General features: G+C 43.2%; 1 protein-coding gene across 1 annotated transcript; it reads right to left on the bottom strand.

The window, feature by feature from the left end:
* Positions 1-233: 233 nt before the first annotated feature.
* On the bottom strand, positions 234-17,152 carry FAM8A1 (family with sequence similarity 8 member A1). Its single transcript, XM_034759562.1, has 5 exons — positions 16,744-17,152; positions 13,456-13,576; positions 5,565-5,688; positions 4,374-4,513; positions 234-3,830 (listed from the first exon to the last, which is right to left on the bottom strand). Exons 1-5 carry the CDS (start codon positions 17,135-17,137, stop codon positions 3,686-3,688), a joined length of 924 nt encoding a protein of 307 aa, XP_034615453.1. The 5' UTR covers positions 17,138-17,152; the 3' UTR covers positions 234-3,685.
* Positions 17,153-24,821: the final 7,669 nt, after the last annotated feature.

Genomic DNA, 24,821 nt, shown 5'->3' on the forward strand with positions numbered 1-24,821 from the left:
AGAGTGAAGCTAGAGGCAGTGACAGCTGAATTCAAGTACTTTGTAAAAACAAACTTCTATTTGAGATAAGATTAAATGTATAAACAAGAGAAAGAACACAGTTAACTGCAGCAATTCACCATAAATCTGGTCATATGATTGACAGCTTGAGCACTTAAGAGCAGAACCTTAACATGAGATGTTAAGTTTCTTTTTCTTGATTCTATAATCTCTGTTTTGAAGTTTTGCTCTAGCACAGTCTCTACTTTGCAGTCTGTTGCACCATATCATCTATAGGCAACTGATAAGGTAACATGCAGCTTTTTGTGATACATAGAATGAATTCATTTATATAGAAGAAACTAGATTCTTGTTTAGAATGCTATTAGCCTTTCAGAAATCTTTGATCTGGGTGTTAGTTTTAAAGGTTATGACTAAACTTAAGAGTTCAAAAATGCACATCTTCAGGGAGAAGACCCATACATCATTAGAACAATTTTATGCTGGTACAATTAAGCTTGATCCACACCCATCAGACATTCCCCCAAGAGTTTGGAGTGTTAGACATCACAGCCTTTGTGACTAAAGATTAAATGGGAAGTTATTCTGTCTAGCCGGTGGAATGATTTTACCTTACACTATTTACTATTAAATTTATTAAAACTGTACAATTATCAACTTTACATTTTTGAAAGAAAAGCATGTGCAAAATACATCTCCTTTTAATGCTAATGATTTCCCCCCCTAAAATAGCAAGCCTATCTCCATTTGTTTGCAATGACTATAGTGTAAGATAAACCCACTACTTTTTTAATCTTGTCGTCTTCAATTGTAATTTCTTTGGACAGGAATCATTGGACTGTTTGTACAGTGCCATCATAATTTGGGGGGAAGGCAGAGAGGTGCTCTTTTGATGGGTGTAGGTTTGGAATCTGGGTGTCCAGCTGAGAAAGGTTAGGTCAGTGTCCTGATTTTAGATACAGGCAGAAGGCTGCCCATCAAGTTAAATAGCCACCCCATATCTCAGGGATGTGCAAACTTTTTGGCCTGAGGGCCATGAACGTAGGGCTGGGGCAGGAAAGGCCTCAGGGCAAGGATTTGGGGTGCAGAGAGGGCTCAGACCTGTGGGTACCTCCCCTGAAGCTCCTATTGGCTGTGGTTCCCTGTTCCCAGCCAATGGGAGCTGCAGGGGGCAGTACCTGCAGTGCACAGCCTTCTGCCCCACAGGGACCTGGTGTCAGCTGCTTCTGGGAGCCGCACAGGGCCAGAGCAGGCAAGGAGGCTGCATTAGCCCCACTGCACCACAGGGCTGGCAATCCCGCGGGCCAGACTGAAAGCCCTGACGTGCCGGATCCTGCCTGTGGGCCATACTTTGCCCCCACCATATCTGTACTGAAAAGCAATAGCCTAAGCAGAGTTAGCCAGTCATTTCTATCTAGCAGTAGTTCATATTCACTGTTACTGTGTGCAAACCTGTCATTCTCCCAAAACCATTTAATTATATTAGTATGACTAACTCAGCTATTTGAGTTTGTGGTGTAGGCTCACCTCCCAGCTTTCTGTTGTCTAACCTATTCATGCTAGTATTGTATCCCAATGGTTGTGCTTACAGCATGTGCAGAACAGGAACCGCTTATTAAGGGAAGAGGAGGGGGGCACACCACACACAGTGTTGGTGAAACCTGCTGCCCTACCGCACAGTGAAACCAGAAAGGAAAGTAGAATACGGTTGTATTTGTACTGTGGCTGAACTCAGTGTTTATCCACTTCATTAGCTCTAGGAATGAGTATTAGCTGAGGTTCAAACTTTAAACAGTGACTCTGCAGTTTAAGAAATTGGCAGCTTCTAATCTGATCTGCAGTTAGTAGGCAATACTTTAAAATTGCCATGTTAGTCTGGATCCGTAAAAAGCAACAGAGAGTCCTGTGGCACCTTTAAGACTAACAGATGTATTGGAGCATAAGCTTTTGCTGCATCCGACGAAGTGGGTATTCACCCACAAAAGCTTATGCTCCAATACATCTGTTAGTCTTAAAGGTGCCACAGGGCTCTCATGTGTAAGTGGAAACCAAGTTTACAAGAAGCAATGAGCTCACTCCTGCTGGGGGGAGGGAGGAGGGCGGGTGTGTGTGTGGAGATCTAATCATGCAAAGGGTACATCTCTCTAAAACAGACATTCAACCTTTTGCAAGTAGTAACCAAAAAGCAGATTAAACACCATTGTAGTGAAAATTAGTTTAGCTTCATGCTTCCTTAGATCAGAATACTCCCTCAGGAACACTTCAATACTTAGCCCTAATGATACACCATTCATTAAAATGCTAAACTATTGTGAAAGTTGATAGTGAAATAATTTAGGAAGGTGAGTGCCACTAACAGTAGAAATGCTTGTTCTATATTAAATTGCACATTTTAAAATACCCTCCCACAACACCCCCTTACACAAAGTAGATGACAGTCAAGAGTAGCTGCTGCAACCACTTGTCAATATTTAGTCCTAAGCCAACTACAGACAGTAATGTGGAATTCCAATTCATAAAAAAACAAAACAAAAGAAAACCCACTTGACATATTTAATCAAGTTTTAACAAAAAGTTGGCACTGTTCTTCAGAAGCTCTTTCCCAGTCAGTATTACATGAAGAATAATCATAAGTTATCAAAGCTATGTAATCATGCAAAATATTAGGCTTCTTTATTCATCAGTAGGTATCCAAGTTATTCTGCATATAGCAGTGATTAGGCAGAATTTTAAAATATAAAGTGAAAACCAATTTTTGAACTTGTCTATAAAGTTAGCCATAATTTGTGTTCTGGTTGATATTTACTACATGCTGCATATAAACTCCATCTATCAGTTTACATAGTCTATATGCAACAATTTGAGGGAAATAAAACCTCCTTCCCCAACTAACGAAAGCAACCATATTCACCTTTTGTTTCCATGATCTATACTGTTAATTTTATAGCTCTGAAGTTATTTACACAAACACCACAGTAATTTATTCTTCCCACAAAGAAGTGGTAACCTAATTTACCTCTTCATTAGGATAGACATAAATAGTGACTTAATGCTTAACACAATCATGCAAAAAACCTGCCACAATACATGTTTAAAGAACACATTTGAAAAGTGGTGAATACAATGCTTGAAGTGAAGGAGTTCACTAAGCCTTTTAGGGGCTGATAATACCCAACCACCGCACAATGTATCGGTTTAATGGCAACACATTATTAGCTATATTTTTGCCTCCATCCCCCCAAGAAACACTGCAATCCCTTCTAAGGGATAGTTTCTGTAATGTGTTTTGTAAACACCAATATAGACCACAACTAAATTCTCCAACTTATTTTTGCCATAAAATAATCAAGTTGTAGAACCAGTACTTTTTAGGATGGCAATATTTCCAGGCATCTCCTTTCTGGAGATGGACAGAAACTGTCTTTATGGATAAATATAACCAGTTTCCTTCCTGTCAATCTAATGTTAATACTTCCAAATTGAATAGGTACTATTTCTCTGAAATGTCTTTGGCATTTAAGAAAAATCAATACTTTCAAGATAATCACTGGCACCATACTGGAATGACTCATTGTTTAACGTCTGAATCTGTCTCCAGTTAATTTGGGCAACCAATACTGATGGTCTTCTTTACTTTGTTTTTTAGGAGTTCAAAAAAGTTTGGTAATCTGGGCTTCTTTTAGTATCATCTTACTCCATTTCTTCTTACCACAATAGTTCCTGCTACAATGTCATAGGCTGTTCTGTTATGCTGAAAAAATAGCAGCGTAATGAATGCAGGAAAAAAGGAAGCAATAGAAAAATTCTTGATCAAGGCTCGTATTGTAGACCTAGAATGAGAAGGAAATCAGTTTGTTTTAATTTTCAGTCCCTGCCCTGAGAAGTTTTGCCACTGATCCAGTACCTCAAATGTATGCAGCACAAAGTGAAACATATGGATTTAGAAATCAAGTATTTTAACATGCAAAGCTAAAATATGCCTTTCTGTTTAGGTGATTAAACAGTCAGGACAGGATTCTTGGGTCACTGCAGGATTCTGTCTGATAAGACTCAGTGCCAAAGAGACTCAAACTTTAAAGCCAGGAAGGACCATCATGATCCTTTAGTCTGACTTCCTGCACATTGCAGACTACAGAACCTTGCCCACCCACTCCTATAATAGACCCATATTTCAGTAGAAATAGAGCCCCTCAATTCTTTACTTTTAAAAGGCAGACCCCCCTCGCTACAAAGTACGTACTGAGAGATCTCATTGTACATGACGGTTTTAATAAGAAAAATTAGCAAAATGCTGGCAAAGTGATCTTATTTCAAATCATGTACTTTCAACCCTATTAATTTGCGAGTGATACAATTAAGTGAAGAATACTTACGTTGTTATGCTAACATTAGAGGATGGAATCACTAACACACGATTTGGTGCAATAAGTACAGATGTATCACATGTCACAACTCGAAGTCCAAGCAGAAACTTCCCTGGGGTTGCCCCACCAGCTCCCCAAATACAGATAATCTGCAAGAGAAATTAGCTATTTTATTTCTGCAATCCATCACTGTTAGTTGCCCAAAAGGTATATAATTTTAATAAGTCTGATCTATAAATAAGAGCAATCCAAATGGCACAGAAGTATAAATCTTAATCATAATACATTGAGTATTTAATTTACATTTATTCTCATGTAGTAAATTTACATTTATAGTTTTAAAATAAAAGGTTTAAAGTTAGTTTAGCTTGGGTAAGAATTACATGCGTGTGCAGTAAATTGGGTAAAGAGCTAAGCAAATGTAACCAAACCTTGAAAAATAATTGGTTCAAATGCTAAAAAAAAATGCAACATCTAACAAGACAAGTTTTGGGAGGAGGCTATTCTTGAAATATTGGTAAGAGAACCCTCTCATTAACAAAAACTTGGTTCTTACAGACAAAATGGTTGTGATGAATTTATATTTGATATCTTAAAATATGGGCCCTTGTAAAGAGATAAAAGACCAGCTTTGACACCGATACATTCAAAGAAAAAGGCCCACGCTGCCCAATCCGGTCTTAGCCAAGGTCAATGGAAAGCCAAAAAAAGAGCAGCCCCAGACAGCCGAAAATTGGTTCTTTGCTGAAGTAAGCAATTGGCAATGACATCACTTGTTTGTTATACTGTATAACAAAAAAACATGTTTGCTAAGGGTAGTTGTCATTCCTATCTGATCAAGCTGATGCCCGTCAGAATGAGAGAGATGTCCCTAGGATGGGCCTTTTGAAAGTGTACTGATCAACTTATGTTTGCTATTGTATATATGTGTTGATTGCTTATTGTTATTTAGGTTTTTAGAGCAATTGTATAATTTGGCCTTTGGATTTAATAAAGGAATTTATGGTTCAATGAATTTCTAGTAGTATCCTATATTAGTAATTCCAACAACTTCATGGATCAGACACCAGTTGGTGTACTAGTGTTAGATTTCTTAACCAGTTAACTAATCAGTTTTCAAATACTTCTGATAGTCATGGAACAATATTTGACCTGGACATCCAGTTGATAAGTTAGGATTTAATATTCATGACTAGTTACCTCATAGAAGCAGACTAACAACCTGTAGATAAGGGCCACTATCATCATTTTCTGCAAGTCTTCCATGGATGTGTCTTCATCTATTTCTTCTATTATATAATGCATAGCAAACTTGGAAATGTCCCTGTACAAAAGAAGACTTCACTTTAACAAGTGAGCCATTCCACAAGGCTATTGCATTTGACCTTCATTATGGTATTGCCATACCTGCAGCCACCCCTTTGGAACCTAGGCCTGGTCTACACTGAAAGGTTATATTGGCATAGCTATGTCCATCAGAGATGTGAAAAAAACAATCCCTTGACAGATGTAGCTTTGCCAGCATAATTCCTAGTGCAAATGCAGCTTGCTGACTCAGCCACATAGCCCAATTCTACACTACAAATTATGTCAACCTAACTTACGTGGACATACAGCCAGCACAATTATTAAATAGCTTGTGCGCACACATTTGGCTCCTTGTGTCAGCAGTGCACATTCTTACCAGGAGTGCTTGGTGTATGGACTATATTGTCAGGGTGGGACATTGCGGGGCAGCTTCTGGAGACCAGCAACAGTCAACATAAACAACTCAGTGTCTACACGGACACTGCATCGACCTAATTACATCGATCGTGACAATGCCGCTTGGGGAAAGCGGCACAGAGCAGCACATTGGCGGGAACCAAATTTAAGTGAAGACACTTCCACAGCTAGGTCAACGCAAGGCTGCATATGACCTAACTGTAGGCTAGACCAGGCCACAGGCTTTAAGGCCAGAAGGGACCATCATGATCATCTAGTATGACCTCCTGCATGTTGCAGGCCACAGAACCTCACCCACCCACTCCTGTAATAGGCCCCTGACCTCTGGCTGAGTTACTGAAGTCCTCAAATCATGATTTAAAGACTTCAAGTTACAGACAATCCACCATTTACTCTTGTTTAAAGCTGCAAGTGACCAATGCCCCATGCTGCAGAGGAAGGTGAAAAAAACCCAGGGTCTCTACCAATTTGACCTAAGGGAAAATTCCTTCCCAACCCCAAATATGGTGGTCAATTGGACCCTCAGCATATCAGCAAGACCCAACATTCAGACACCTTGATAAGAATTCCTTGTAGTAACTCCGAGCCCTCCACATCTAGTGTCTCATCACCAGCTGTGGGGGATATTTGCTACTAGCAGTCCCAGCTTGGCTACATGCCATTGTAAACAGTCTCATCATACCATCCCCTCCATAAATGTATCAAGCTCAGTCTTGAAGCCAGTTAGGTTTTATGCCTTCATTGCTCCCCTTGGGAAGCTGTTCCAGAAATTCACTCCTCTGATGGTTAAAAACCTTTGTCTAATTTTAAGCCTAAACTTGTTAATGGCCAGTTTATAGCCATTTGTTCTTGTCAACATTGGCACCTAACTTAAATAACTTCTCTCTCCTCCCTGGTATTTATCCCTCTTATGTATTTATAGAGAGCGATCACATCTCCCCTCAGCCTTTGTTTGGTTAGGCTAAACAAGCCAAGCTCTGAGTCTCCCTTGCATAAGGAAGGTTTTCCATTCCTCTCATCATCCTAGCAGCCCTTCTCTGCATCTGTTCCAGTTTGAATTCATCTCTCTTAAATCTGGCAGACCAGAACTGCACACAGTATTCCAGATGAGGTCTCACCAGTGCCTTGTATAATGGTACTAACACCTCCCTCTCTCTACTCTAAATACCTCAACTAATGCATCCTGCATTAGCCTTTTTCACAGCTGCCTCACATTGGCGATTCATAGTCATCCTGTAATCAACCAGTGCGCCCAGGTCTTTCTCCTCCTCTGTCACTTCAAACTGATAAGTCCCCAGCTTATAGCAAAAATTCTTTTGTTTGTCCCTACCTGCATGACCTTGCACTACTAAATTTCATCCCATTTCTATTACTCCAGTTTTCAAGGTCATCCAGATCTAGCTCAGTGGTTTGAGCATTGGCCTGCTAAATCCAGGGTTGTGAGTTCAATCCTTGAGGGGGCCATTTAGGGAACTGGAGTAAAAATCTATCTGGGGATTGGACTAGATGATCTCCTGAGGTCCCTTCCAACCCTGATATTCTATGATTTCTGTATGATATTCCCAATATTGAGGAGGACCAGAATAGCTCTCATCTTTTTGTCATCCGCAAATTTTATTAGCACACTCCTACTTTTTGTGTCACCGTCATTAATACAAATGTTAAATTAGATTGGTTCCAAGACGGATCTCTCAAGAATTTCACTAATAACCGCCCTCCAGTCTGACAGTTCACTATTCAATATGACCCAGTGTAGTCTTCCCTTTAACTAGTTCCTTATCCATCTTTCAATTCTCATTAATTCACATCATCTCCAATTTAATAATTTCCCCCACCTGGAAATGTATCAAATGCCTTGCTGAAACTAGGTAGATTAGATCTATTTCATTTCCTGTGTCTGAAAAGATCAGCGGGTCCTGTGGCATCTTTAAGACTAACAAGTATTGGAGCATAAGCTTTCGTGGGTGAATGCCCACTTCATCAGACGCCATTCACCCACGAAAGCTTATGCTCCAATACTTCTGTTAGTCTTAAAGGTGTCACAGGACCCTCTATTGCTTTTTACAGATTCAGACTAACACGGCTACCCCTCTGATACTTAAAAAGATCAGTTATCTTTTCACAGAAAGATCAGGTTGGTCTGGCACGATCTACCTTTTGTAAAACCATGTTGCATTTTATCTCAATTACCTTTTAACCTCTGTCCTTAACTACTTTCTCTTTCAAAATCTGTTCCGAAACCTTGCATACAACTGAGGTCATACTAACAGGCCTGTAGTTTCCCGGATCATTTTTATTCTTCCTTAAAAATAGGTACTACAGTGACTCCTCGCTTAACACTGTAGTTATGTTCCTGAAAAATGCTACTTTAAGCAAAACGATGTTAACGTGAATCCAATTTCATGTATTGATTGTAATGTATGAATTAATGTAAAGGGGGTAAATTCCAGGGACATTTTTTCGCCAGACAAAATACTATACACACACACACACACACACACACACTATAAGTTTTAAACAATTTAATACTATACACAGCAATGACGATTGGGAAGCTTGGTTGAGGTGGTGCAGTCAGAGGGTGGGATATTTCCCAGGGAATGCCTTGCTGCTAAATGATGAACTAGCACTTGGCTGAGCCCTCAGGGGTTAACATATTGTTGTTAATGTAGCCTCACACTCTACAAAGCAGTAGGAATGGAGGGAGAAGACAATAGACGCATGGCAGTGGCTGCAAACATTCCCTGCGGAAACTGAACATGATGATGAACCCATGCTATCCCACTGGAGCGCACCACTTCCCCCACTTTCCAAACTGCCGTGCGTGCATGAGAGATGAGAGAGACACGCATTGCCCCTTTAAGTATGCTGACCCCACTCTAAGTATAATGCCTTTTTAAGTAGATCAGCAAGTCGAGACAGCAGCTGCTGCCAGCAAGCTCCCTCCGTCCTAAGCCCTGTCGTGTCCACCCCCTGCTCAGTGGAGATGGGGTACAGGAGCAGGTGGAGGGGGACATCCTGACATCAGCACCCTTCTTCCCCCCCTGCCCAGCAAGCAAGAGGCTCCTGGGAGCAGCTCCAAGGCAGACGGCAGGAACAGCACGCAGCAGTGGGGGGAGGGACACCTAAAATGCCTGGCAATTGACAGCCTTCTGGCCAGCTGCCACACAAGGAAGTTAGGGGAGCTGATATGGAGGCTGCCGGTCCATTCTGGTTCCGAGCCTCCACCAGCTAGCTCCAACGGGCTGCTCTTCCTGCAAGCAATGGACAAAGCAGGCGGCTGCCAAACAACATTATGAAGGAGCATTGCGCAACTTTAAATGAGCACGTTCTCTAATACATCAGCGACGTAACAACGAAACAACATTAACCTGGACGACGTTAAGGGAAGAGTTACTGTACCATATAGTTAAGCAGTACAACTCCTATGGACATAGTTACAGCAATGTAAAGGTGCTTTATACTGATATAGCTATTCCCATACAGGAAGGAGAATAAGAGTTTGGCTACACTTGCGAGTTACAGCGCAATAAAGGAGCCCTGGGTGCACTAGCTCACTACCTGTCTACGCGGCTAGAGCGCTCCTGGTACTCCACCTCGGCGAGTGGAATAACGTTTGCTGCGTCCCAGCTGGAGTGCCCCAACATCAGTGTGAATGGGGTGTTGCATTACTGCGTTCTGATCGGCCTCCAGAAACGTCCCATAATCCCCTCAAGTCAAGTGGCCACTCTTGTCATTGTTTTGAATCGCAGCAGGAATGTGGATATGCCCTTTGAAAGCTCCGTTTCTGACAGCCGGCTGCTTACCTGCCCTGAGACAAAGCAACCATAGTGTGGAATGCTGTGAGTGAGAGAGAGCGTGGCGGGGGGAGGAGGAGGTCTGCTGCTGTCTGAACTTACAAGACAGCATGCTGACATGCTCTCAGCCCCCCAAAAACTCACTCTCTCCCCCCACATACACACAACACACTCCACGTCACACTCCACCCCCACCACCATTTGAAAAGCATGTTGCAGTCACTTGCATGCTGGGATAGCTGCCCATAATGCACCGCTCCCAATGCTACTGCAAGTGCCGCAAATGTGGCCACGCCAGTGCGCTTGAAGCTGTCAGTGTGGACAGACTGCAGCACTTTCCCTACTGCGCTCTACAAAGGCTGGTTTAACTCAAAGCACTGTACATCTGCAAGTGTAGCCCTAAGCTATACCAGTATAGGGCACATTTATACTGGTTTAACCATTTAAAAGAAGACACACCCCTAAATGAAATAGTCATACATGCCTAAATGTCAAACTTGCATACTTCAGTCACATGTATCCAATATACAGTTGTAAAGTCTAATAATTTAAAGCATCTCTCCCCCAAAGACTGCTTAAATTAGGTCATCAAGAGTAGGTGGTTCAAACAACACTGATCCCAACTTCCCATGCAGACTGAGTGCAGAGTAGAAAAAAGTTTTTCCATTATACTAGGATAGCAGTAGTCCCTATAGCTCCTAATCAAGATCAAACCCCATTGTGCTACATGCTGTGCAAATATGTAGCTACAAGCCCTGCCCTGAACAGTTTACTTTACTTGGGAGAAAAATTTCAAAAAGAGTCAAGGAGAAGCGGACAAGAGTAAAAAACTGGATCATGCTGTTACATAGATTAGCTATGTTGCAGCCTTGTGATTCCAATTATTCTATTTCAAATTAACTCACCTTTCCCATAACTGCTCTACACACACAGACATCATTGGTTGGCTCTCTTAAGTATCACAGCAGAAATGAGTCTGTAGAGAGCAGTAGTCTTATGGATTAATTCAGCGTTCCAAGCATAAGGGCATGCATAGAAAGAATGGAGATGTTTGCAAAAGCAGATAAATCAGCCTTAAAAATCTGCATCATTTGTGCAGACGATAGGGGAACAAACTGAGTTAGAAAGGGCTTTGAAGTTGAGAAAAAGCAGTCATCTGTAGCAGATTCCCTCCATTCCTTCTTTTCAACCAAGGAACAGAACCATTTTGACCTCTTAACAGGCCACTTCTGGGCTACTGCACCAGGTTCATTATGCCTCCTTCATTATTCTAGATTGCCTCTTAGTTTTATTAAAGTAGATCCTTCCTCTGTATACCCACTTGCAGAATCTGGTGCCCCAGGTGTTGAGCTGAGGGGCTGTCTTGAAAAGCAATATCCTTTGAGGGGCGCACAAGAGATTTTACAGGAAGAAAGCTTCATCACCCAACTCTGTATAAGGGAGGGGAGCTTCAACTACCTCAGTTCCTTCTCTGCTGCCACAGACAGCAAATGGTACTTGCCTTCCTGTCCTAAGGCTAGATCTTCCCTTACTCTATATTATTTCCATATAATGAGTCAGTGCACAATATAGGATAGTTTAGAGTACACACACTGCCCTTGTCCTGGGGAACAATTGACTCTCCGCTGTAACCAAGTTGAGCCCCTAACTCTTCAAGACGTGCACCTCCTGACTGATCATGCCTTACACATCCAGTACCTTCTACGTCTGGGTTATCAAGTGGGTCTCGCACAGCTTGCCACACCCTCACTCCCTCCCACCCGCACTAGAAGGGGGAGATACTTGAGGCTCAAGATTCATCTGTTTTTTCCATGGCTACAGCCTGATATTCAGATGGAGCCATTGAGGGAACTGAGACTAGCCTCTGTGCCAAGGTCCTCTGACACAGGACCCAAGACAGATATTGCCATTCTGGCCTTAGTGTTGCTGTCTCTCACAGGTCCAAAACTGTAATGTCTTCAGCCTTATACCAGGAGCAAATCCCTTACCCAGCATTGTTAGCAGCAGTTAAATCAGAAGTGGCACGGAAGACCAAACCATCACTGTCTACTGAGGCGCTAAAAGTCTTGGCGACGATGCAGGAAAAACTCATCTCGGCACCTACTCCTCATTTGGCACCAACTTTGGACCTATCTTCCAGTGCCAGTACCTTTGTAGTGATACTGCAAGTCCATGCAGATGCCCATCAGGGAAAAGAAAGCAGACCTTTCCACAAGAGGGGCAGAGTTATCCCTTTCCTCCTTTTTTATTATGAACCAGTATTTGGGGATCTTGATGGATGATCAGCTGAACATGGGGTCCAGGTGAGATGCTGTGGCCAAAAGGGCTAATGCAATCCTTGGATGTATAGACATAGGAATATCTAGTAGAATTAGGGAGACTGCATTATCTCTATTTGGCACTGGTGCAACACCCACTGGAATACTATTTTCAGTTCTGATACCCACAATTCAGGAAGGATGTTGATAAATTGGAGGGGTTCAGAGAAGAGCCATGAGAATGATTAAATGATTGGAAAACCTGCCTGATAGTGAAAGGCTCAAGGAGCTCAATCTTTTAGCTTAACCAAGAGAAGGTTAAGGGGTGACTTGATCAGTCTAAAACTACCTACATGGGAAACAAATTCAATAGAGGGCTCTTCAATCTAGCAAAGGTATAAGAAGATCTGACGCTAGACAATTCAGACTAGAAGGTACAAGGGACAAGTTTTTAAACAGCAAAGGTAATAACCATTGGAACTTACCAAGGTCAGTGATGGAGAATCCACTGCAGCCAATTTTTAAATCAAGATTTGATGTTTTTTTCTAAATTTTTCTAGTTCAAACACAAATTAATTCAGGAGGTCATGCTAGATGATCCCAGTGGTCTCTTCTGACTTTATAATCTACGAATGTTCTCATGCAACATGTTCTCAAGTAGCATTTAAAATTACATTTTATACAAGGAGTAAAGAAAACAGTCAAGGTTGACAGGTTCCACATCTGACTTATCTTACCCCCTACCCATACTAAAGAATTGCAAACAAGTGTTTTGTTTAGTAAATGTTACTTAGCCCTTTTCTTTAAAATAAATAAATAAAAATTCCACACCAAACACCATGGAATTTGTGTAGAACAACTGATGGAGGAACCCTCCAATATATCAGCTTTCAAAGTTTTTCTAAACAGGGCACGTGAAATTTTTGAAAAACCCTGATAGTGTCTTTTAAAAGTACAAGCTAGTTTAAAATGTTTTCCCAACTGCTCATACTCAGAAATTTCATTTTTAAACAAATTGTGAGTGCCAACTACTAAGCTTAACAAAAAAAAGCAAACATTTGAGAGCATTTCTAGGCATGTACAGTAACTTTTTATAATACACACACCTGTATAATGTATCACTTTAATAAAGATCTATTTTTAAAAGACAAAATATGTTTGAAAGAAGCCTCTTATCAATAAAAGGTTCCATCATGTGCTTCTCTTCTGTGCAACCCTAGCTACTCCAAAATGCACATTATATATATATGTATTCTTTAATCACAAGAGTGAAAAGCTTTATATAATAATGCCTTAAATGGTTTAACTTACTTTATTCCACTGAGATGCATAATACTTAAGACAATGGTTGCCTTTATAAAGAAAAGAATAAAGAAATCCACCATCTCTGCTATAAACCTGTGTGCCAAGGATGGGATAATGTATTCCCGACCTGTAACAAAAACATTTAATTACCCAAAATTTTACTGTGCTAAAGCAATTTATAACTTAAACCTGAACGTATATTAGTTTGCACTATACAGAATAGGAGGCAATATTAAAATGGTATTCCACATTGTCCCACTGCAGGGAACATTTTAAAAATTCTTATTCTGACCAATGAAAGCCCATATTCCTTTTATTCAATTACCTCCTTAAAATGTAAATAAAAATAAAATAAATTAATGGAGCTATCCCATCTCCTAGACCTGGAAGGGACCTTGAAAGGTTATCGAGTGCAGCCCCCTGCCTTCACTAGCAGGACCAGACCCCTAAGTGGCCCCCTCAAGGACTGAGCTCACAACCCTGGGTTTAGCAGGCCAATGCTCAAATCACTGAGCTATCCCTCCCCCCAGTACTGTACTTTGATACAATGGGAATTGGATGACAAGTTACCTAACATGTACCTAAACCAAGCAACATATCTTTGCTGTTGCTCTTCCTCATCCCATCCCTGCTCTGTTTGAGTCACATATTACACCTAAGTAACTAGACATGGTCCCATCCTTGAAGAGCTTACTTTTTGTAGTGTACCATTTTTGCATTCTATTATGATATTTAGAAAGAACTAGATATAGAATGTTTTCCTGCAATTTATTTTTTTATCTGGGATTAAAACTGCCTCCTTCCCACCACTCACTCATTCTACCTTAGAGGAAGACTTCAGAAAGAGCTGAGCATCAGCCCTGTGAAAATCAGGCAGGGTCCTTTTAGATCTCTCAAGACAGGTTCCTGAAGATCAGGTATCCTAAATGCCTAACCACTCTTGGCACCAGATTTTTTTTTTTTTTTTAAACCAAAAGAACAAGTGTCATATAAAAGAATTGTAGCTAGGCTGATTCTCCACATTGTATTTCCTCAGCAGCACTTACAGGGGCGCCTGAATGAAACTTATATTCTAACAATTGCAATTTAAAATATTCATCCACCTGACTTAATATAACCATATTTGTTAAAATTCACACAAGTATATTTTGGAAGGAAGAAGGAACCCTTTACTATTCCACTTCTTCCCCCACAAAAAACTTCACCACAATAACCTCTCCTACCAAAAAAGCCATCTTCACAAGGCATCCACAGAAGCTGCACAAATGGCACTCTGAATACTAGCCTCAACAAGTTGCTTGAGAGCAGCACAAAGCTCTCAGCCTCTGTGTTCTTGTTTTTAAATGGCAAATACAGTTAGAAGAGTGATTAGGTAAGAAGGGCACCTTCTTAATATTTGCTTCTGCGCATCTTCCTTTTATATCTGCTTACCTCACTGACAAAGTTACTCTCATTAATGCTAAAGAACAGCAAAACAGATTCAATTCCCATTCTTGCATTGTCATAGTTGTCAAATAAATTCTAATTGTACAATCTTTAACCAAAGATGACGCAAGAATGTGAAGAACACAGCTTGACTTTCTCACGCCAAGTTGAGCATGCAGTACCAGAAGGTCCAAATCAAATGAACTTTCTAAAATGAGCATGTTTAATATGAAAGTTAGTGATATGGAACCTCTTCATTTTATTCTTCTGACTATAGCCACACTAATATATTAAATGCAGCAACAACTGGTTAAGATGAAAGGTAAGTGTTAAGACTGTGAAAGTCAGGACTTAAATATGACACACTTGTTAAAGTGTCTTAGAATTCTTAAATCTATTAACATGAATGGTGCTACTAATATAATACTGCATATGCTATTCTTTGAGGATAACCGTCTATGGTGCATTAAGAAGAATTATTTTATTGCTTCCATGAAATTCTCTGTGGTCACAACTATCCTTGATATTCAAAATCACTTTCAGATGCCAGCAGAACACAAAGTACCAAGTATCCGTCATTCCACACATTGTCCCCGGCATAGCAGATTAGTGTACTAACTTCTGAAGACGAGGATAAAATTGTTGATTCAAGAATAAAATGTTGATTTTATTTAGTATTTGGATCACCCAGGGGCAGCTCCAGGCACCAAGCGTGTGCCTGGGGTGGCAAGCCGCGGGAGGTGGCCTGCCGGTTGCTGTGGGGCCGGCAGTGAGGCAGCCTTCGGCGGCATGCCTGCGGGAGGTCCACCGGTCCTGTAGCTTCAGCGGCTGGCATGCCGAAGGTGCGGGACCGGTGGACCTCCCGCAGGCATGCCGCCGAATCCACCTTAGCAGCGGACCTCCCGCAGGCATGCTGGCGAAGGCTGCCTCACTGCCGTGCTTGGGGTAGCAAAATACATAGAGCCGCCCCTGGGATCATCACCATTTCTTTCATTAGGCAGCTAAAGGGGTTGTCATGCACCCAAGTTCAGAGGCACTAAACAATCCCAATAATATCTGTAAAAAGCAACAGAGGGTCCTGTGGCACCTTTGAGACTAACAGAAGTACTGGGAGCATAAGCTTTCGTGGGTAAGAACCTCACTTCTTCAGATGCAAGTAATCATCTACTTGCATCTGAAGAAGTGAGGTTCTTACCCACGAAAGCTTATGCTCCCAGTACTTCTGTTAGTCTCAAAGGTGCCACAGGACCCTCTGTTGCTTTTTACAGATTCAGACTAACACAGCTACCCCTCTGATACTTGACACCAATAATATCTGTACTTCTACAAAGCCCTTTGAGGATTTTGAGAAGCGTTGCAACCTTAACATCTAAACCTCGTTAGTCATAGTTCCCTATAGTAAAATGAAGAAACTGAAGCACAGAGATTAAGTTTGCCTACACATCATAAACCAGTGGCAGGGCCTGGAATGAAATACAGAAACTCCCATTCCCAGGCCAACCACAACGCTACGCTTCGAAAATATAAAATGCTAAATATTAGAGCCGAAGACGGTGTCTGTGTAACTTGCCTCTCCCCCAACAGCAGCCAGTCCAATAATCCCACCTAATCCCGAACAGCAAAGCCCCATCACTGACAAGCCTGGTCCAAACTCTGCCTGGAGACCAGGGGTGGGATAGGTGGCCAGGGCAGCGCTTGGCACCTTCACAGCACTGGGGCGACACAACTCCCGGGACACCCCGGCCAGTCAGTGCAGAGATCCCGCCGGGGCCACCCGCTCGAGCCAGAACCACGCGTTAGGAGACTCCTTCCCCAGCTGCCCCTGAGCCTCCACCTCGGCCGGGGTCTCCCCCCACCCCCATCTCTCACCTGCCGGCCGGCCGCTCTCCCTCGGGGCGCTGCTGGCGGCGGGGCCGGGCCTGGGCACCGCGGCCAGGCGCGCGGCTCCGGGCCAGGCGGGCGGCGCGCGGGATCCCGGCGCGGCGGGGGCGGCGAGGAGGTAGCAGGGGGCGTAGTATGCGGGCGGCGGGGGGCAGCCGGGGGCGGCGGGCGGGCCCGGGCTGCCGTAGGGGGCGGCGGCGGCGGCGAGGAGCGCGGGGAGGCTGCTCTGCCAGCTCCAGTAGCCGCAGTACGAGTCCCAGAGCCACTGGTGCACGCGCCGCGCGTACTCCCCCGCGCTCAGCGCCTTGGCCTCGGAGCCCTCGCCCGCCGCCGCCTCGGGCTCGGGCTCGGGCTCGCCCGGGGCTGCCGCGACCTCCGCCATAGCCCCGTCCCCTCCTCTACCTTCCCTGTGACGCACACACGCTCCCTGACCTCCCTCCCTGACTGCGCAGGCGCGGGGTGCCGCTCCAGCCAATCCACCCGCCAGGACGGGGGAGGCATGAGAGAAACTGAAAAGCTCTCCCCTTCCCCCCCCCAACTGCGGGGAGATGGTATCGTCCAGGGTTGAGCGGATAGAGCAGGAGCTCCTGGGGTTGGGGGGGTGGAGCGCGGGAGCTCGGAGTCCCGGGAATAGAATTGCGGGGGGGCCGAGCACTGTAGCGACATCCCTTTCCAGCCACCCAGGTTCAGTGCAATGGGGCCGCACCTAAATCAGATGACCCGGCCGGGGCTGGGAGGATGGACCCTAATTCTGAGCGTTTCAGGGTCACCAGGGATGGCGGGTCTAGGGAAATCACCTCCCAAAACGTGTTACCCAATTCATGGAGAGCCCCCAGGAGACTGCCCTGCCCTGCCCTGCCCACCTGGTGACAAAGAAGAGAGATTCCCCGCACCTCCTACCGCCTCTAACGCCCCCCGCCACTGCTCTCAGGAGGTCGGACCTGCTTGGCAGTGGGTTTTGTCACCTGTGTCCTGTCATTGCTGGCCCTTTGTGGTCCCGACGCAGGTGCACGTGGCCACCTCAGCTTTCTCTCTCCTTTTTCCAGTTTGGCCTCATTGCTTTTTGAGGAGAAGTCTTTAATGGTGTCTGCTGATTTGAGAAAAAATACCCTTCTTGTGCTTCCTCCTAGTGAGTACATAAGAACGGCCATAGTGGGTCAGATCAATGGTCTGTCTAGCCCACTATCCTCTCTTCTGACAGTGGCCAGTGTCAGGTGCTTTAGAGGCAATGAACAGAAAAGGCAATAATCCAGTGATCGATCCTGTCCACTCCCAGCTTCTCGCAATCAGAGGCTAGGGATGCTCGGAGCATAGGGTTCTGTCCCTGACCATCTTGGCTCATCGCCATTGATGGACCTATCCTCCTTGAGTAAAAAGTGTTTCTCTGGTCCCCACTAGGTTTAGACAGCTTGTGCCTCCTACTTTCTGCCTCTAGGTTATGGTCACTGGTTAGAGTTCGTGTGAGTCTTAACACATTTCACTGCAGTGTGAGGTAGTCTTTTTGTCTGATAGGTCTATGTAGGGATCAGTACTCCGCAGCTAAAGGTGCGGGGAAATGACCACAGGAATTTCCACTGTAAATCATTTAAGATAAAATAATGCCACTAATGCTGGTGAGAGCCCAGAGTGCAGCAAATGTGATGGTGAGAGCATTGCTGAAAGATTTCTCAATAGAAATCTGTGTAGTTGAGTACTGATTTCTTTATCAAATGTCTTAGTATTCAGAGTTTCTGAGGGAGACAACTTCACACTCTAAGCTCCTTTAATATCTTCTCAAATGACCTCTTAGTCTCGGGGCTGCCTGCATTGCAAGCCACAGAGACCATGTGCACAACGTTTTTTTTGTTTTTTTTAATGTGAAATGTTAACCTCTAGCTGAAACACATGTAGATAGACCCTTCTTTCCCAAAGGCCTTCAGCTATATTCCTTAGTTAACAAGTTTCTTTAGTCAATGAGTGAGACATTTGGGGCTGCTCTGTTGATCAGCAAGCATGACTTCATTTCATTGTTCCTATAATTTAAGGTATTTTCATCCCAGTGCTGTCCTCCCTCACACCCATGCAATTCTACTGAAGTCAATGGTGTTACATGGGGTGTAAAAGATAGAGTGGATCTTTTGTACAAATCCCATTACCATGTTGAAATTCCATTCTGAATTCAGAACTGAGTTTAAGCTGGTATAACAGATGTGCTAAGGGAGCAGGGCATAAGTTACCACTTCAGCTTTCCATAAACTTACCTCTGAATTTGGTCGACATCACTGATGAATCAGTCTTACCAACAGCTACCTTGTCATGCCAATAAAGCTACTGACATGATTAAAATGTGCTCTCACCCTACCTCTACATTTCTGAGCAGATGTAGCTGGATAAATTGAATTTTCTCTGTTCTTGCCATTGCCCATCTGCTTTCAGCTTGTGGCCTCTGGCTACTTTCAAATCACTTTCTATTCTGAAAACTGAATTAGCTTTGCAGTTGTATTTTCTAAACTGAAATTAGCTAGAGGCCACAGAATTAGCTAGGGGCATCAAGGCTCAGGAGGATGGGAAGTAGCTAAACGTTGCCATTTTTCTATATATCCTAGTTGTTTCTAAGGCACTTGCCACCTTGGTATCTAAGTCAGACAGTATCTTTTCCCTTGAGTCCTCGGCCTCTCATCTCTTCTGTCTCCCTCTTCTTCTCCTCTCTTTGCACAATTTTGAAGTGTAAGAAACTAAATTGGGAGCCTTACAGCAGCTTCCAACTCAGCTGTCTAAAATTAACTTTACATTTTTAAACTACTTGGTTGGTTTCCAGATGCTGCTGAGCATGACAGCCACTCTTCAGTAGGAAGTGATGGCTTTCCTCTGAAGAGCCACCTTCAACAGGGCTGGCGGCAGTACATCAAAGAAAAACCACGTCTTCCTGCTGCTCAAGTTACAGTACTCAGCAATATTGGAGAAGTAGCTGTCTATATAAGAAAGCCAAAACAAACCTCACAGGGATTAAACCATATTGATTTTAAAGTCAATCTAGTTACTTTGTTGCAAGTCCCTAATACAGATGGATTGAAACGCATTTAAATCATGCTTAAACTGATTTAACTGAGAGGGATAGACACATTAGCTAAATCAGTTTAAGCACATCTGTAGTAAGAAGATCCACACTAGTGCATGTTTTCTAATATAGCCCAGATGAAAAGTAGAGATTGGATTAGGCAGATGAATTGAGACCTTCTTATACTGCAAAGTTTGGCATAATGGGGAAAGATGAGAGGAGATGAGGGTATGAAAAAAGTGTTATGAAAAAAGTGTTTGTGTGGGTCTATTATTTTCTATAGAACTGAAAGCGGTATCACATCTGCCTGTCTCTCTGCAGCCCATCAATTCTGACCTTCCAACCCTTCACATCAGGTCTCCCCCCGCCTTGCCTCATCTCTGGTCCTGCAGCTCTTGCATAGGGTGACCAGACAGCAAGTGTGAAAAATTGGGACAGGGGGTGAAGGGTAATAGGCATCTACATAAGACAAAGCCCCAAATATCAGGATTGTCCCTATAAAATTGGGACATCTGGTCACCCTACTCTTGGGGTTCTTTGCCCGTCTCTCCCAGGCTCAGGGGCTGCACTGGGGTCCCCTCTCCAAGCTCCTCGGAGGAAGCAGCTCCAGGTGCTCTTCACTCCCATACACTTTGCATTCGAAACCCATTTGTTGGGGGGTAGGGTGGTTCACAGGAGTGGAAGAGGGAGTGGAGCTATCCTGTGTTTTTTGTGCTCCCGCTAGTGAAAAGGACTTTGGCTCCTGAAAGGAAGGGGAGAAAGCATGACTTGTTTCCTGCAGCAGCTCTGATTGAGTGGCCCCAGGAGCTGGGCAAGAGAGGAAAGCAGGGCATATTCCCCGCTCCCCCGGCCGCAGGCAGGGCTGAAATGTCACCCTGCTTGAGTTGTAGAAATTTTATTTCTGGGCCTCTAACCCAGTGCACTTTAATCACGGAGAGAGGGAAAGGAGAAAATATAAGGAGATAAAGAAGACAAGAACTGCACAGTGTGATTCATGTAAGGTAACCTTTTGGATGGAAAACCGTGAGATCAGGAACTCTTACAGTAGAGAGCTACTCTGCTGCTGAATGACTATAGCAAGCCCAGGGATTTTTTTAAGAGATCCTGAAGTGGATTATTAATCCTTAAATGGAGATCTATTCTGGAAAGGGACTGTAAAATTGGTATCATAGGGCCCCTTGTTCATTACTTTTCACTGATTTTTATATTAACTACTTTTTTTAAATTTTGCTTTAAATAGGTTTTCTAACTTCCAGCCCTGCAAATTCAACTGGCCTCCCGAAGTCCAACTTAGTTCTTTCCTTCCTGGGCATTACCACTTGTAACTGGAGGTCTAATTTGGCCTTCAGAACTCTTTATACATCTGTGCAACCTCCCAGGCTTCAGGTATGCCCTCAGTGACACCTGTGCAATCCCATTGCCCTCAGGGGTTTTACACAGGTGTAACTGGTTGGAATTTAGTATGTAATTCTGCTCTTGAGGCATAACATGAAACAGAATCCAGCTCACTTTCCCACGGCTGTGTTGACTCTGGGGCTGACAAAATTTTTTGAAAAAGCAGCTACAAACATCCTCTTATGTAAGTGAGCAAACAGGATTGTGAATACACACAGAGAACAGATCTGTTGCATAAGAAGGTGCTATTTTTACATAGTCACTTTTCAGAATAGTACTGTACTAATCCCTTGCAAAGTTAATGGAACTTGGTGAAAACATGTAATTCAGCTGCAGTGTGGGGTGCTCACAATCAGGTGCACTCTGAGTGTTGTGAGTTATTAATATGAAGTAATTTTATTCCCCTGGAACACTTTTGTAATGCTCAGCTTGGTCTTTGGATTCTCAGGCACCAACCCTGCAAACTCGGGCACTTAACTTTAGTACTGTGAATACTGATTGAAATCACTACTCCTGATACTCAAGTTAAACACATATGCACATGCAGGATTGGGACCCAACCCCTTATCCATAAATAACAGAGTACTTCCGTTGTCTAAGGGTTAGCTATACTCTCTTGTGAAGGAAAATCAAAAGGGGGAAGTGGCCTCTGGTAGCCCAACCTGCCATTTGACGAGAAATAGGAGGGGATGGCCTTTAACAGCTTATTATTTTCATCTCTAGAGCTGAGACCTAGAGGAAAGCTCTCCGTCTCTGTCTTCCTCAGGGTAGCAATAGCTAAGGAGTGGAAGTCTCTCACACTAGGTTCTACCTTGCTTAAATACTTATATGATCCTCATTACTATAGTATCTGAGCACCTCTTTAATATATTTCTCCTCACAATACCCCTGTGAGGCTGGGCAGTATAATTATCCCCATTGTACAGATAGGGGAGCTGAGGCATTGAGAGCTCTTGCTTTCCCTCCTTTACAAGGAACGGACTCTTTCCCTGGAGGTCTGTAGTAACTCATCTGGAATGGAACTTGAGGCACATAAAATACCACTTGAATGCAGTTAAGGACAAGGTAAGAAAACCTTTTAAAATGCTTTAATTTCCTTTTATGCCAGACTAATTTTTTTAGTTGGCAGAAGAACTCCAATGTAGAAAGGAGTGGTAGTGTCTGTGTAGAAAGAGGGCTGAGTACATATTGCTAGTTATGCCTCTGCTATTAATAATGGTATCTGTGACTGCTATAATGTTTTATATGTTTAAAATACTTCACAGACATCAGCTTATTAATCATTACTATATAGACCAAATAACAAATGCTACTATCTCCTCCAATATCTCTCCTTTATTATGTGGGTGCAGAGGACCCTGGATTGAGCTGAGTGGCTATGCATAGTAGCTGTTTGGGGATAGCCTGGGCCAGGCCAGAGAACCCCTTGCCCTCTGGATCCTCTATGCCATCTCCCCTCACCCTGCTAAGTAATCAGAGGGCATTAGAGGCTGGAGTAATAGTCAGTCTTTCTACCACCATGTGGATCTTCCATTCATCCCCACCCTCTGCAGGTGCAAGGGATATGGGGAGAAATCCTGTCCCCATTGAAGTCAATGGTACCAGCATTTCACCCATGTAGGCTATTTAGCTCTTAGGCTGGAGATCTCCATTGACTACATGATATGGGCTGATGTTTGGGAGTAGAATTTGGGGTTTCAGATGTAGGTATTTCTGGGATATGTATATATTACAATGGCACTAAATTAAATACTGGATGCAAGGTCTACAGGGCATGTGACTTGTACAAAGCCGAGCACCCTAACCACACTTAATAATAACATGAATGCTTTGGTTGAACACACTGGAAAGATTTCTGTATTTCAAAGGCAGACTGGAAATTATTTCCCCTGTCACCTTCTTTAATAACCCTGCTCACTAGACTTCAGTGTTCTAAGCCAACTAGGTATTTCCTGTTGCATGTATTTTTAAAATGGTTATTCTAGAAGGTTAGCTGAAAATGGATGAGCTGTATTCACTGATACCTAGAACTGGATGTTCTCTCTCTTCCTCCTCCCCCCGGCACTTTCTTAAAAAAAAAAAAAATCCTTTTATAACTCTGGATTTACTCAAATGATCATTTTCAGAATCAAATAATCTTTTCTTGTTTTTAACAATGTTAATTTTGTCTTGTTTTTGGAGTGTAAACTTTCCTAATTCCTGGATTAGCTGTAATTCTAAATTAATACATGTATTCTATATAAATAGTATAGTGCCTACATTGTCTGATTACCAACAAAGCTTGGAATTGCTTGCACCATAATAGTTTTCTGCCACCTGGTGGATATATAGGGTCAGTACCTCAATACTTACAATCTCTTATGTTTTCCTATATTTTTAATGACAAGTATGATTAATTAAATCAGGATTTTTACAGAGTTTCCTTTTTAAGATAATAAGAAACAAAGGGCCAATTCACCATTTCTTGATAACGGTTGGGGAATTATTGTATTTACTACCTGAGTTTCTGCTTTCAGGGATATATCCTGTCATCAGTCTGTATCAAAAATTGGCACAGATTCTATTATATAATGTTGGGATTATTTCTAGAATTGCATATTCCTTAAAGTACTTAAGGTCTGATCCTGATCCCATTAAAATCCATGGCAAAACTTATGTTTTTAATTTGGCAAGAGCAGGTTCTCTAGGCCCAAATACTACACAAAGTGCAAGGCAGTAGAGACAAAGGCTAAGTGTCAACAAAGGGTGATGAACTTCATATGGGATGTTGCCCCACAGTATCAAGCAATGAAACCTTTATTATTTTGGGGCTTTCTACAAACTTGATCATTCTAACACCATTACATGCGAACTTTGTATTATGCAGTAATTATTTTCATTATTTGGCAACACACCTTGCATTTGTCCTTTTGGCCACATACTTACAGTATCACTGAAATGCAGTCACTTCTGGAGTGGATGGCAGTGGCCAGCCAGCCAGCCAACAAATGGCACAAAAGTGTGGAGAAGGCAGGTCCGTCCTTACCCATACGCAAAATACTCAGCTGCGTAGGGCACCAGGAAACTTGAGGTACCAAATTTCCTGGTGCACTGCACAGCTGCGTTCTGCTCTAGCCCCCGCCCCACCTCTGCCCCTACTTCACCCCTTCCCCAAAGTCCCTGCTCTGCTCCCTCCCTTGCCTCTTCCCACCCCTGAGGAGTGCAGCAGGGTCGGGCCTGCACTCACCAGCGGTAGGAAGTGCAGGGACCCGGCCGCAGCCGCGCCGCTGGTGAGTGGTTCCCCCCAAGCCAACCCTCCCCTCCCCCACGGAGGCCTGAGCCCAGCCCCACACAACCCATGGAGGCCTGGGGCCCCACCCCACCCGTTGGGGGGGGGGGGGCTGCATAGGGCCCCAGAATAGCTAGGGACAGCCCTGGGAGAAGGGACACTTTTGGCTAAAAACAATGAAGCAACCCCCTACTTTGTGGAAAGTGTCATAGGATCTCTAACATCCATGCAAAGCAGACAGGCCTTCAGGGAAGGTATGATAATAATAAAAAAGGACGTACACAGTAAACAACTTATGGTTCTCAGTTTATACACCTTGGAAGGATAAAGGGCGGAATTGATGCCAGAAGGATTTTAATCTGTGGT

Source organism: Trachemys scripta, chromosome 2 (assembly GCF_013100865.1).
Source record: "Trachemys scripta elegans isolate TJP31775 chromosome 2, CAS_Tse_1.0, whole genome shotgun sequence".
NCBI lineage: Eukaryota > Metazoa > Chordata > Testudines > Emydidae > Trachemys > Trachemys scripta.

Coding starts and splice junctions, on each gene's coding strand:
- FAM8A1 (XM_034759562.1), bottom strand. CDS start 17,137: ATGGCGGAGGTCGCGGCAGCCCCGGGCGAGCCCGAGCCCGAGCCCGAG. Junction 5,689..13,455: donor ATGCATCTCAGTGGAATAAA/GTAAGTTAAACC, acceptor TCTTTTGTACAG/GGACATTTCCAAGTTTGCTA. Junction 3,831..4,373: donor TCTAATGTTAGCATAACAAC/GTAAGTATTCTT, acceptor TTCTCATTCTAG/GTCTACAATACGAGCCTTGA.